General features: G+C 51.0%; 1 protein-coding gene across 1 annotated transcript in view; it reads left to right on the top strand.

Moving 5' to 3' along the window:
* The window catches only part of PKD1L1 (polycystin 1 like 1, transient receptor potential channel interacting), a 106,031-nt gene that overhangs the window by 36,973 nt on the left and 55,428 nt on the right, over positions 1-13,630 (top strand). Inside the window, exons 20-26 of the mRNA XM_040644575.1 lie at positions 281-392; positions 3,132-3,327; positions 4,051-4,107; positions 9,649-9,885; positions 10,869-11,081; positions 12,759-12,869; positions 12,963-13,117. Coding sequence (XP_040500509.1) covers positions 281-392; positions 3,132-3,327; positions 4,051-4,107; positions 9,649-9,885; positions 10,869-11,081; positions 12,759-12,869; positions 12,963-13,117 — 1,081 coding nt within the window. The remainder of the gene's footprint in view (positions 1-280; positions 393-3,131; positions 3,328-4,050; positions 4,108-9,648; positions 9,886-10,868; positions 11,082-12,758; positions 12,870-12,962; positions 13,118-13,630) is intronic.

The raw sequence follows: 13,630 nt of genomic DNA, 5'->3' as shown, positions 1-13,630 counted from the left end.
TTCCTGGCTCCCGTGGCCCGTGGCGGCCACTTCTGCTGTTCCACCCTTAGACCGCTCCTCTCTCCCGGGGCCTCTGGGGCTCAGTGCCCTGGACCTCCATGTGGTACTTGCTGTTGGAATGCTGACCTCGCCACAAGGATGGGGCAGCCTTGCGCTCAGAGCTCGAGCCTTGCTGTGATGTGATGTCACCGTCCTGGGCACATAGGTCTGCCCCGCAGAGAATCTGGTTCCCAAGGTGCTGCTCTCCACCATGACCCTCCTTTGCCACGTTCCCTTCCAGTCACAGTGTCCACTGAGATCACAGATGGCACAGGCTCCCAGGTGCCACCGTGCGCCGTGACAGTGACCGTGCTGCCCCGTTTCCACGGGAATCTCTGCCTGGACGAGGACACGTGAGTAAGCCACACAGAGACACCCTAACACCTGCCTGTGTCTCCTCTGGAGTCAGCCATAGGCAGGGTACACGGTGGCTCCCAGGGACCCATCTTCTCGGGATGAGCCAAAGAGACAGCAGGGCTCTGCCTCCACAATCCTAACCCCCATCTGCGCGGCGTGTGCACTCAGGGGCGTCCTGGGCCACCATCTGTGCACCATGGGTCCCTTGGCTTCAGGACGCTTACAGAGCTGTGCACCCGCATCCTGAGCCCCAGTGTTTGAGCATTTCCATTGTCCCCTAAACCCGTGGGCTCCTTAGCTGTCACTTTCCTTCCCCCACCATGCAGCTTCCTCCCACAGCCCCAGACGGCTGCTAGTCTACCTCCCGTCCACAGATGGGCCGGTGCTGGACATGTATGCAAACAGGTCACAGCCTGTGTGCTCCTTTGTGCCGGCCCCTCTCGCCAGCTGTGGTGTCTTTGAGTTCCATCCATGTCGTGGTGCCGTCACAAGCCCAATCCCTCCTGTGATACTCTGTTGTGGATCCGCCACGAGCTGTTGTCCATCAGCTGGCAGACGTGTGACGTGTTTCCACTTCGGACTATTAGGAATAACGCTGTTAGGAACAGAGGTGTGGACATGTGTTTTCTTTGGTTTTGGGAAGATACCTAAGGGTGGAGCTACTGGCTCCCAGGGTCACCCCATGCGTTTCATGTGGGGAAAGCAGCCAGTCTGTTTTCCAGAGTGGCTGCACCATTCCCACAGGGCCCGAGTTTGTCCCCATCTATACCACACTGCTACTATCTCTTTTTCATGCCAGCATCCCAGTGCTGCTGAAATAGTGTGTGCTGTGCCTCGGATTTGCATTTCCCTCATGACTAAAGGCAGAGAGCTTGCACACATCTAGCTTCGAGAAATGTCTGTTCATGTAGCGTGTTTAAAAATTGGGTTGTCTTTTTCTGATTAAATTGTAGGAGCTCTTCACATATTCTGGGCGCATGTCCCTTGTCAGAGACACGATTTGTTAATATTTCTCCCCACTCTGTGGTTTGTATTTTCTCTTCCACGTAGTGTCCTTTGAAGCACAGAAGTGTGTAATTTTGATGAAATCCAACAGACTAATTTTCTCTTTTATTTCTTGGTGTATCGATAGAATTTACTGCTGTGTTTCTTCTAGGAGATTTCTAGTTTTTGCTCTCACACTGAGCTCTGTGATCCGCTTTGGCTAACGTGTGTGTGTGGTGTGAGGTAAGGCTCCAAGTTCATTTTTCCTCAGGGAGCTGTCCAGCACCGTGTGTTGAAAAGGTCAATCTTTCCCCCATGAAATTGTCTTAGTCCCTTTGTCAAAAGTCAATTGACCATAAATGCTACGGAGTCTCAGTTCTACTCCCTTCATCTGTGTGTGACTTCATGTCAGTACCACACTGTCTTAATTACTGTAGCTTCGTAGTGAAATCTGAAATTGGGAAGCATGAACCCACTAACTTTGTTCTTTTTTCAAGATGGTTTTGGTTATTCTGGATCTCCTGGTTATTATTTTGTCAATTTTGGCAAAAACCCACGTGGGATTTTGATAGGGATTGCATTGAGTCTGTCAATCACTTTGAGAATATCGTCCTCTTGAGAATATGAAGTCTAACGACCTACGAACAACGTTTTGTCTTTATTTAGATTTTAATTTCTTTCGGCAATGTTTCTAGGTTCCAGGGTACAGGTATTGAACTTTTGGCTAAGTCTAATTACAAGCATTTTATTCTTTTTAGTGCTATTATAAATTGAGTTGTTTGCTTAAATTCGGTTTTTGGATTCTTATTGCTAGTGTGCAGATACACAATTAATGTTTCTGTGATTGGTCTTGTATCCTACAGCCTTGCTAAACTCATTTATTTGTTCCATTAGCTTCTTAGTGCATTCTTTGGGGTTTTTCCATGTGGAAGAGCATGCCATCTACAAAAGAGTTTTACTCCTTCCTTTCCAATCTGGATAACTTTTTTTTTTCTGGCTCAATTGCCCTGGTGAGACTCTTCTAGTTCAATGGTGAGTAGAGGTGGCAAGTGTGCATATTCTGGACTTGCTTCCAATCTAGGCTGGAAAGCATTCCGTCTTTCACTACTAAGGGTGATGTTAGCTGTAGGTTCTCCATCGATGTATTTTTTGAGGTGAAGAAGTTCCCTCGTAGTCCTAGATTTGGGGTATTTCTATCATGAAAGGGTATTGGATTTTGTCAGTGCTTTGCTAGAACTATTGAGATGACTGTGTGAGTTTTGTCCATTATTATGGTAATTACCTTGACTGATTTTCATACTGGAGCTCCTCTTGCATTCCTGGCACAAACCCCACTTGGCCATGGTGCATGGTCCATGATCATGACGTAGTGTCCAAGTACAGTCTGAGTGTGCCCCGTGCTGTGGTTGTGGGTTTGGATCCTTGCGAACCTCCAGCCCACGGTAGCCACAGCGACTCTGCCCTGTCCTCCCTCGCTTGCCATGAAGTGTCTCTGTCATTCTGCTTGGCGGCTCTGCCCATCTCAGCTCTGATCAAGGGTTTTATGGAATTCTGATGGTCTGCCTCACTGTGTCTTTTTTGAGTTTCTCTTGCACAGACCATCTATCCTCTGAGCCATCCCCTGTCTGTCCCATCTGTCCCGACCCACCCACAAAGCTTTCCATAGCAAGTACCCCTCCTCTGCTGGTAAGCAGGCTGGAAAGGTTCACCGTGTGTGGGAGCAATCCTGGTAACTCTTGGATTTCCTGCAGCTATAACTCCAGCCTGAAGCACCTCTCCACCCTTCAGCTGATGGGCAGTTACACAGAGATCAGGAACTATATCACCATGACGACCAGGGTCCTGACTCGTTGGGCTGCAGAGGACCGAAGTCCCTCGTGTGGCCAATGGTCACGAATACAGGATGCGCTGATCTCTTCCGCGAGCAGACTGCCTTCCGCAGATCAGGTACGGGCCAGAGCAGGGCGGGCTCGGTGCCTGTAGGTCGGCGTCTACGTGGCAGGGCCTCTGACTGGCTGGCTCACCAGCCAGCCGCCTTGCTTGTGAAACACAGTCAAGTAATGGGAGCAGGACGGCCAGCCGGCGTGGCCTCACTCGTCTGCTCCTACTTTCACAAATGCCGTTGGTTCATAAAAGTGAGACCGTGCACAGCAATATCACGCAGATCATTCTGCTCACGTTTCTCTAAGTGCTGCAAATCCCATCTGCCTTTACCTCGCCCACAGTGGGATGACAGCGTTAAGTGTGTGATGACATGCAGCTTCTAAGGAAATGAGCATGTATTCAGATGTCACTGTCCTCCTGCCCCCAATCGCCACCAGAGAGCACTCGCATCTCAGAGCATGCCTCACGTCCCTGATGATGCTCAAACCCATACTGTTTCTCTCTCCGTGATGCCTCTCAGCCTTTTCCAGAATTTCCTGAGCTCTGTCCTCTTCTCTCTCCCCTCCGGTCACACTCCCGCTGGGCTGCGGGAGGCCAGTGGCCAGTGGACGCCCAGATGACACAGGGCCCTAGTAGGCAATGCGGGTCAAGGGGTTCGGTCCCTCCCCCGTCTCTTAGCTCAGAAACCAGGACCCACTCTGTCTTCAGGAGCACGCTGCGAACGAGGCAGCTTTGAACTCCATAACTAACTTTTCCCTCTTGTGTTTGCTTGTTTCTCCGGGTTAGCAAGAAATGAACGATTCCGTTCTCATGTTGAGGGACCTCCTACGCTTCCCTCATAAGGTGAGTGCTGTGTCTTTCCATGTATTCTCCTGCCTTTTTTTTCTTTCTTAATTGGGAGGACTCGATCAGTTCTCAAAGAACCTACAGTGCAGGGTTACGTTTTGATGCTTAAATTAGAAATGGAACTTGCCCTGAGAATTCACTTGAATAGCATTGCCCATCCCAAATCACTGGGGAGGAACTTCTTCCCTAATACAGAAATTAGAAACCTCAAAGTAGAAACGGATTCTGACAGTATCATCCGTGCTGTAGATACTTCTGGTAAGGGGATCGCTGTCTGTTCTTAATCCGGGTAGCGGGTTTTCCAGCTCAGCCCTTCTTTCTTTGTTTTCAAGTTGTTATTTAAATTCCAGTCAGTTAGCATACAGTGTAATATCAGTCCAGGTGTACAATATAGTGATTGAACACTTCCCTACCTCACCCTGTGCTCATCACGACAGGTGCACGCCTTCATCCCCATCCCGTTTCCCCGACTCGCCCATCCCCCTCCCCTCTGGTCACCAGCAGTGTGCTCTCTAGAGTCAAGAGTCTGTGCTGCGTTTGCCTCTCTTTTTTCCCCTTTGCTTATTTGATTTGTTTCTTAAATTCCACATATGAGTGAAATCATATGGTATTTGTCTTTCTCTGACTTATTTCGCTTAGCATAATACTCTCTAGTTCCATCCATGTTGCTGCAAATGGCAAGATTTCATTCTGTTTGATGGCTGAGTAATATTCCATTGTGTATATGCACCACCTCTTCTTTGTCCATGCATCAGTCGATGGACACTGGGCTGTTTCCATAGTTTGGCTATTGTCGATATTGCTGCTATGAACAGCGGGGTGCAGGTGCCCCTTCGAATCAGTATTTTCGTGTCCTTCGGGTAAATACCTAGTAGTGTGATTGCTGGATTGTAGTGTATTTCTAGTTGTGATTTTTTGAGGAACCTCTATACTGTCTTCCAGGGTGGCTGCACCAGTTTGCATTCCCACCCACAGTGTAAGAGGTCCCCCTTTCTCTGCATCCTTGCCAACACCTGTTGTTTCTCGTGTTAATTTTAGCCATTCTGACAGGTGTGAGGTGGTGTCTCATTGTTATTTTGATTTGCATTTCCCTGATGCTGAGTGATATGGAGCATCTTTTCACGTGTCTGTTGGCCCTCTGGATGTCTTCTTTGGAAAAAAGTCCGTTCATGTCTCTTCTTCCTTTTTTTTTTTTTTTTTTTTTTTTTTTTTTTTTTTAGAGAGAGAGAGCGCGGGGGAGAGGGAAGGAGAATCTCGAGCAGACCCCCCCTGCCCCCCCACTGAGCGTTGAGCCTGACATGGGCCTCAATCTCACAACCCTGAGATCATGAGCTGAGCAGAAACCAAGAGTTAGATGCTTAACTGACTGAGCTACCCAGGCACCTCTCTTCTGCCCATTTTTTAACTGGATCATTTGTATTTTGGGTGTTCAGTATTGTAAGTTCTTTATAGATTTTTGCACCCCTTCTTTCTTCTCAAATCTCTGGCTCCCACTCTTGAGCTCTTTGCTGCTTTTTCCATTTCTCCCTCTCTGCGGGACGGTCCCCAGCTTTGTCAAAAGGTCACTTATTGACAGTCCCTCTGATGCCACCCCATTTCTGTGCCCCTTTTCAGAACAGAACCTGCAGAAAGTGGGCTTTCCTCTTGCTGTGGTGCAGGTGCATGTTGGGATCTGGCCTTCGTCCCCACCACCACACGGAGCCTGCTCCTGTCCCAGCACCTGCAAACTCCCCGCAGCCTGAGTGCTCTGAAGGTGGGAACCTCTGGGCTGCTGGGCCCCAGCCTCTTTACCTGTGGCTGCGGTGGGCTCCTCCCTTCTCCTTTGCTTGGTGGGTGCCTGAGGGCTATGTCCCTGGCCCTACTCTCTGCACTTTCTCTCTGGGAGGGGGTCTCATCACAGCCTTTTCCATTCAACCCAAGTGACGGCGACGCTGCACTGTGGTCTCCACCCCCGCCCTGTACCCGGAGCTGCAGCCTCGTCTGTACAACCATCCGCTGGTCCCGTGTGCTGGTGTCTGGTGTCCGTGCTCCCCCATCCTCCTCCCCCTCCCCTTGCCCCATCCCCTTCCTCCCTGTCATCCCCTACTTTCCCTGCTCAGGGCGGCAGCACCTCTCCTCCCCATGTCAGCCAAGCCCAGGGGCCGCCAAAAGCCCCCTCATCCTCTTCTGTCCCTGTGAGTAAAGTCTGGTCAGTTCTTCCTCAGAAACATACCTGAAACTTCCTATCTCTGTTCCTTCTGCAGCCGTTCACCCCCAATCCAAGCAGATGACCTTTCTCACCTACACAGGCTGTCTGTGTCCAACTGTGCTCCCTGCCTCCCCGACCGTGCTCCCTGCCCCCGACTGTGCCTCTCGCTGTACCCGGCTGTGCTCCCTTTCCGACTGCTCCTTGCCCTCCAACTGCTCCCTGCCTCTGATTGTGCTCCCTGCCCTCCTGACAGTGCTCCCTGCCCCTCTGACTGTGCTCCCTGCTCCTCTGACTGTGCTCCTTGCCTCCCCAGCTGTGCTCCCTGCCCCTCTGACTGTGCTCTCTGCCCCTCTGATAGTGCTCCCTGCTCTTCTGACTGTGCTCCCTGCCTCCCCAGCTGTGCTCCTTGCCTCTCTGACTGTGCACCCTGCCCCCCGACTGTGCTCCCTGCCTCCTGACTGAGCTCCCTGCCTGACTGTGCTCCCTGCCTCTCTGACTGTCACAAGCAGCAGCAAAGGCAGTTTCTCAGCCTGAATCCACGAACACCACCCCACGGCTCTAACCCTCATGTGGCTTCTCCCGGCTTGTGAGGTCAGACCCAGACAGCTCGCTGAGTGGGCTCCTGCCCTTGCCGTCTTCCCCTGACTGTTCCCTGCACCCCGGGCAGCCCGCAGGCGTCCCTCCCTGCCCTATTCACGGCCCCTCAACGACAGAGAGCTTTCCCTTCACTCGGCGCACGTGCTTACCTGTCACCCTGTGGAGAAGCTCCTGACCCGCGGTCTGCAGTCACCCTCTGCTCCTGCTTAGCGACTTCAGGACCTTCTCAGCTGTCAGCTGCCTTATCACTTCCCTGTTGCCTCCCCTCCCTCGTCGGAGCACCCCCCCATGCACGCAGGGCCCTTCCATTCCTGTGCACCCCATAACCACGGCAGCGATGCCAACCCAGCCCTTCAGACAGAGGGAATGAGTGACGACGTGGACAGCCCTGTCACCCTGTTCCCCTCCCTCCTGCCCGACTCCCATCCTCACCACCTCAAACTGCTCCACGACAGCGGCCACACCTGGGCTGGAAGGCCGGCCACCAGCGGTGACACATCCCTGTGTGAGTGCTGGAGCCGTCCTCAGAGCAGACACATTAGCTGGTGACCCTTGCTGCCTTTAAAGCATTGCTGGCTTCCCAGCAGCTTGAGGACATCAGTTCTCCCGTGTCTCACCGTTGCACTTGACCTGTCTGCGGTTCCTTTGCCGTCACCTTGTACCTTCGCCATGGCCACTTGCCATGCTCCTGTCCCTGCACATCCCTTGTATCCCCGAGACAGAATGCTCTCCCTCAACCCGGAGTGCTCCTACTAGTACTAGCATTATTTTCTCCTCCAGGCGAGGTTCAAATGTTCCCTTCTCTGTGGACTCCAGAGCCCATTAGCCAGAGTCTCCTTTCTCTGGACAAACCCGCTCATGACTGAGACCGGGCCCTGTAGCACCTGTGACACACGGTTCCTTTCTGCATGTCTGTCTGCTCCCTCAGACTGGATTGGGTCAATAATGAACCAGCTCTGGCATGTCAGTGACCCGATCCAACCCAAGTCTGTCCCCCTCACACATGCAGGTGTTCAGCTGGAGGGCTTTCTGGGGCAACGCAAGGACGCGGCTCCTTTTGTGCTCCCAGCACCTCCCTTCTGGCTTCCAGGCTGGAGGAGGGCGTGGAGAAGGGACACCACTTGTGGATGATGTTGCCTGGAGGTGCCACCCCTCACCCATCACGTCCCCCGGGAGGACCGGTCCCAAGGTCACTCCTGGGCTCCAGGCTCCCGGGGATGGAATTACCCCCCGCCGGGTCAGGAGGCTGAGCCTGCTAGAAGCCAGACCCCTCGGCATCGGTCTCCCTCACGTGTCTGCACGCCCCAGGGTCAGCCACGATCCTTGGCTCAGGGCTGCACAAACCTGAGCATGCCTGTCATTTATAGAAACCATTTCCGATCGCTTGGGTGGAAAACATCCAGTGTGAAAGTGGCCATGATGTATTCCTTAAAGCGTTTGTTTGAGTTCAGGTAAGCAAGTAAGAGATTATGCTTTCCATTTTGATGATAAGTCACTTCGGTACGGGCCCTTAGTAGCCTTGTCAGTGTTATTTCCAGGCTAGTTTAATTTTACTGCTGGCGAGCAGAGTTTCATTTCAGGAAGTATTTCCAAAACATTACCGTCTCGGTTAAACAAGATGACTGCCAGGAAGTGGGGTCTTAATTCCGTCTCATCGGTGTGCATTTATCAGTGATTCCGGGAGCTGCTGAGGCACAAAGCAGGAGATCGTTGAGTCCTGTCTTTCGGGCACTGGTGATCGAGGCTTCATGTGGGAACACATAGGCTTCAGTTAACGTGCCAGGTCCTGTAATGAGGAGGGTGACAGAATGTTCCAGAAAGGTGCTGGTGCGGAGAACTTTGCCTGGCGGATGTTTGAAATTGGTTTTAAAAGATAAGTGGGAAGAATCGTGATTTATATTGTTCAAGGTGACCGTGGCCTCATGGGTATGTATTCCTGTCGGCAATACATACTGACGTGTTGATAGGTAGAAGTAATACCTGAGATTTGCTTTTAAATATTGTTTCAGAAGTCCAGGGAGGGAGGGGCTCCTTGGGGGCTCCATCGGTGAAGCATCCGACTCTTGATTTTGGCTCAGGTCATGATCTCAGGGTCGTGGGATCGAGCCCGGCGTTGGGCTCCGTGCTGGGTGTGGAACCTGCTTAAGATTCTCCCTCTGCCTCTACCCCTCCTGCTGTGCACTCTCTCTCTCAAATAAATAAATAAATCTTTTAAAAAAAACCCAAACAAACAGAAGTCCAAAGAGGGACAGAACATGTATTGTGATGAGTAATGGTCACAGCTGGGAGGGAGCCTGTCATAGCACTGTATTATTCTATTTCCATGTATGTCTGAAATGGTCCCTGCTAAGCATTTAGGAAAAGAGAGGAGTAGGATTTTGCCAGCAGACGCAGGGTCAGGGCACTGCAGGGAGAGGTCTTGGTTCTTTGGGAACCATAACTGGGTCTGTGTGCTCCAGATACCTATAGGACGCGGTGGGGCCCATTTCAGAAGGGTTTGAGAAGCGGTTGTTGGGTTTAACCAAGTAGCATCTTAGCATAAATGGCCGTTAGAGACGTTTATTTTCTGTGGTCATTTCATGGGTCAGGAAACTGAAGACCAGAGAGGAAATTGGCACCAGTGATGTTGGCCAAGAATCCACTAGACACCCAATCGGGCTTGAACCCTGCTCTCTCAAGCCTTGGAGCTACTTTTTTAATTTCCAGCAGTGATAGAAGAGGCGACTCTCCCTCTGCCTTCTCTCTTCCTGCAGTTAAGCTTTAAGAGCGCGGTTCTCATCCTCAAAGCTGCCCGGGCGCTCCTGTCTCAGAATCTGCTGTCTGGGAGGCTCGTGGTGGACGAAGGGCCGATGCTTGAGCTCATCCTGCTGGTGTCTGAGGTCTTGGAAGCATCTGACCAGGAAAAACCAAGGAATGCAGGCTACCTACAAGAGGAGGGGATTAAGGTCATCTCGGATCTCTTGTTGGTAAGCCTGACTTTCTCTTCACCAGTAACAGCCATCATGTCTGCTAACTGCTTCTAGAAACCAAAAATACAATTGGTTCCGGAGGTCCTGTGGTGATTGTTCTGGGTGGTCGTGGGGTCCTTGGAAATTTTTGGTTTGAATTTCAAGCGTTTCATGCAAATCTTGTCATGTTTCCATGAAATACTGCTCCTGCTCCATCCTTCCGTGCTTCGGGAGATTTCCTTCTGGGGTGTCTGGGGAGGCGCATTTCTTTACACACGTTCTGCTTCTTGAGGAGCAAAGTGAAGTAATGCAAAGGATTTCTAACATGCATTAACGTAAAAAGCAGCCCTCTGATATCAACTACAGAAAAATCTGCCAAAGTTTCTTTCTGTTGCAGTAACTATGGGAAATTGGGATTTACTGGGTTTTTTCTCCGTAAGAAATGGCCAAAGCTTTTAAGAAGCAGTAAGTTAATAGACAGGTTCTGTCTCTCCTCTCCTACCCATCTGTCCTCCCTCCTGCCCAGACCTACTGGTTTACCTTACATTTGGGAAGTCAGAAAATAAACAAACGCTCCATCTGCATCTCGTAATAGCAACCAGGATTAACAACTATGCATTAAGCTGCTGCACGCCGAACACCTCTCGTCACTGAGCCCTGCAGTGCGGTGCTGAGGTCCACTGCCAAGTGCACGGGGTGTTCAGGCTCCTTCTGGATGGGCTAAGAAGCCACAAGACGCAGAATAGAAGTATCACACTTGTTGCAAGATAAATGAAATCTCAGGAAGATGTGTCAAAACCAAAGAAAACAGTTTGTGTTTTATTGTTATTGGGCATTTATATCTTTATATCAAAATGTTTGCTGGGGCCCATGAATCCCAACCATGCTGAGAGGGGCCGTCTTTCCCACTGTTTGCTGCCTCGCCTCTGGTTCCGGATCCCAGATAACTTGCTCATTTGCACTGCGAACGTTTGACTGTCTGGGCTCCGTTTCAGGATGGCCTCTATGCAAACGAGGAGAATCAGCTCCACGTCAGCGCTGGGCACATGGAGTTCCACGTGCTTCTTCATCGTGACCTGCAGAGCTGTGTGCAGAGCCTGGGCTCCGTCCAGGTGCATTTACCTGCAGACCTGGCTGCACGGGGTCCTGCAGGGGCGGAAATGCAGAGCCCGTGCTACATTAGCCAGCTCGTGCTCTTCAAGAAGAACCCGTATCCAGGGGGCCGAGCTCCTGGTCAGGTACAATACAGCAAGTGACCAGTCCCTTCCAATGACCAGCCCCAACGTGCAGTAGTGATGCTTTGATGACAAAGAAGGGACCAGGGTGGTAGGAACGCCTGGGGGGCTCCGTCAGTTGAGCATCTGCCTTCAGCTTGGGTCATGACCCCAGGGTCCTGGGATCGAGCCCCACATCAGGCTCCCTGCTCAGTGGGGAGTCAGCTTCTCCCTCTCCGTCTGCCTCTCCCCCTACTTGTGCTCTCCCTCTCTCTTTCTCTCTGTCAAGTAAATAAATAAAATCTTAAAGATTTTATCTGAAGGACCCCAGGAATGGCAGGGAGCTGGGGGGACAGAGCCTGGCATTTTCTGTGTGTTCCACACCCCCCAGCCTGGATCAAGTACCTGACAAGGTCTGATGAGTGAATGCACCAATTAATGGTGGATAGCTTCTTTGGGTGACAGACACTCATCTTAGAAAACATTGGTCTTTTATTATTTTTCTAGGAAAATAGACACAGTTAACCAGCCTATGAAAATCATTCAGACTAACGAGCAGTCAGGAAATAGAAATGCAAGTGATTTTTTAGCGCTCAGCAGTGCAACTCTTTAAAGAGACTTATGCTCTGTGGAGGTGCAGCGAGCGGGCGTCTGAGGCGTGTGCTCCCCGCGCAGTGCTCACAAGATGCTTCAGACACCAGACCTGCTGCTGCACTTGCAGGAATCCACAGAGGAGATGAGAAAAGAGTTATTCAAAGCAAGACGTGTAGCTTTCTTTATTCAGAACAACATGATTCATGATAACCCAAATAGAGTCGCACTTGAACATTCAACAGGGGCACAGCTCACTGGTGATTTAAGTGAATTATAATCATCAATTAAATGATGTCAGCCAGGGAATTTTAGTGACTTTGGGAGCTTTTATGCAAACAATGAAGCACGTGCCTTGTGTGCCGCTTACGTAACCAGAGACAGTTTCAGGCGTGGCTCCCCAGATGGGTTGTCTGAGCAAATGTGTTCTATACCCCTTTCTGTCCCTTCCTGGTTGGCTACGATCTGCGATCTGCTGCTCTTTCTTTCTCTATGAGCTTTCCAAGTAAACAGCAGAACCACTGGGGCACCTGGGTGGCTCAGTTTCTTAAGTATCTGACTCCTGATTTTGGCTCAGGTCATGATCTCAGGGTTACGAGATCGAGCCCTGCATCGGGCTCCACACTCAGTGGAAGTCTGCTTGGGATTCTCTCTCGCCTTCTGCCTCTCCCCCAATTAAAAAACAAAAACAGGGGCGCCTGGGTGGCACAGCGGTTAAGCGTCTGCCTTCAGCCAGGGCGTGATCCCACCGTTCTGGGATCGAGTCCCACATCAGGCTCCTCCGTTATGAGCCTGCTTCTTCCTCTCCCACTCCCCCTGCTTGTGTTCCCTCTCTCGCTGGCTGTCTCTCTATCTCTGTCAAATAAATAAATAAAATCTTAAAAAAAACAAAAACAAAAACAAAAACCAAAACTGCTTTAGAGACTAAAAATTATCTAGGAGTGAGAGTTATCATCCAAGTGGTGCACGGTGTTCCCCAGTCCTGCCAGTCTAACCAGTTAAAGGAGCCGTGTTTTTCCACACTGCCCCCTACCCTCAGGTGCCCAGCATGACTCATAGGAGGGGCGTCGCTGCTGGCCCCCCTGCTCCTAGGCGCTCTTGTCTCCGCAGATCGGCCAGGTGGTCGCCCCATCCCTGTTCACCTGCTCTAGCAGGAGACCCATCAGCAGGTGGCAGCTGAGGGAGCCCGTGACCGTGGAGTTCGGGGAGGATGACGGCCTGGTGAGAGGTCTTTCCAAGCCGCCTTGCGTTCATGCAGCCCGCGCCAGCCAGCTTTTCCTGCCTTTGCTGACCTTGCTTTCCATTTGGGGACAGGATAACGTAGATAAGATGACGTTTGTGCTGCTGCGGGATAGAGTGAACGTTCATCAGTTCTTCGGGCATTCTGCAAACCCCCAGGAATCTCTGCACATAAGGATAGAATTTTCTAGGCCCGTTTCAAGAGCTTTCCCAGTCATGGTGCTGGTAAGGTGTGTTGTGGGGGGACCGCCACCATCAGAGCCAGATAGCAGCAAGAGGGTCTCATGCAAACCAGGGAATGAAATTCACTTTCCACGCAGTCCTGAGGCTCGTGGTCTAACGAAATTATGGGACATAGTTATCTGCTTGGGGAGTAAGCTTCCTGCTTTGTTTCCCTGACATTGGATTCCTGCCCATGAAGCTTGTTAGAGTAAGAAACACCTGAGTGTCGGTGATAACACAGGTGGCCTCATTCGGAATCCACTGCTCTCTCCCAGTGTAGACCTGGGTCACAATTCTATTTTTATTTATTTTTTTTTTAAGAAAAAAATGTGTTCAGACTGATGTGTCAGAGGAGACTCAATAAATGAACCGTCTTTCCAGTGATGTTGAGTTTGTGAGGCTTGGGTAGGGCCATTTCACGAACAAATCGCAAGGGAGCACTAAATAAATGACCACTTGGGAAGGTTTCTTGGAATCCTGCCTTGACCGTGCAGCGGGAGCCGCTGGCTCGGAGAGTTCGT

This window comes from Ursus maritimus, unplaced genomic scaffold (genome assembly GCF_017311325.1).
Source record: "Ursus maritimus isolate PB19 unplaced genomic scaffold, ASM1731132v1 scaffold_3, whole genome shotgun sequence".
Classification (NCBI taxonomy): domain Eukaryota; kingdom Metazoa; phylum Chordata; class Mammalia; order Carnivora; family Ursidae; genus Ursus; species Ursus maritimus.
The sequence above is the reverse complement of the archived record's forward strand: the minus strand, read 5'-3'. Positions and strand labels throughout refer to the sequence as shown.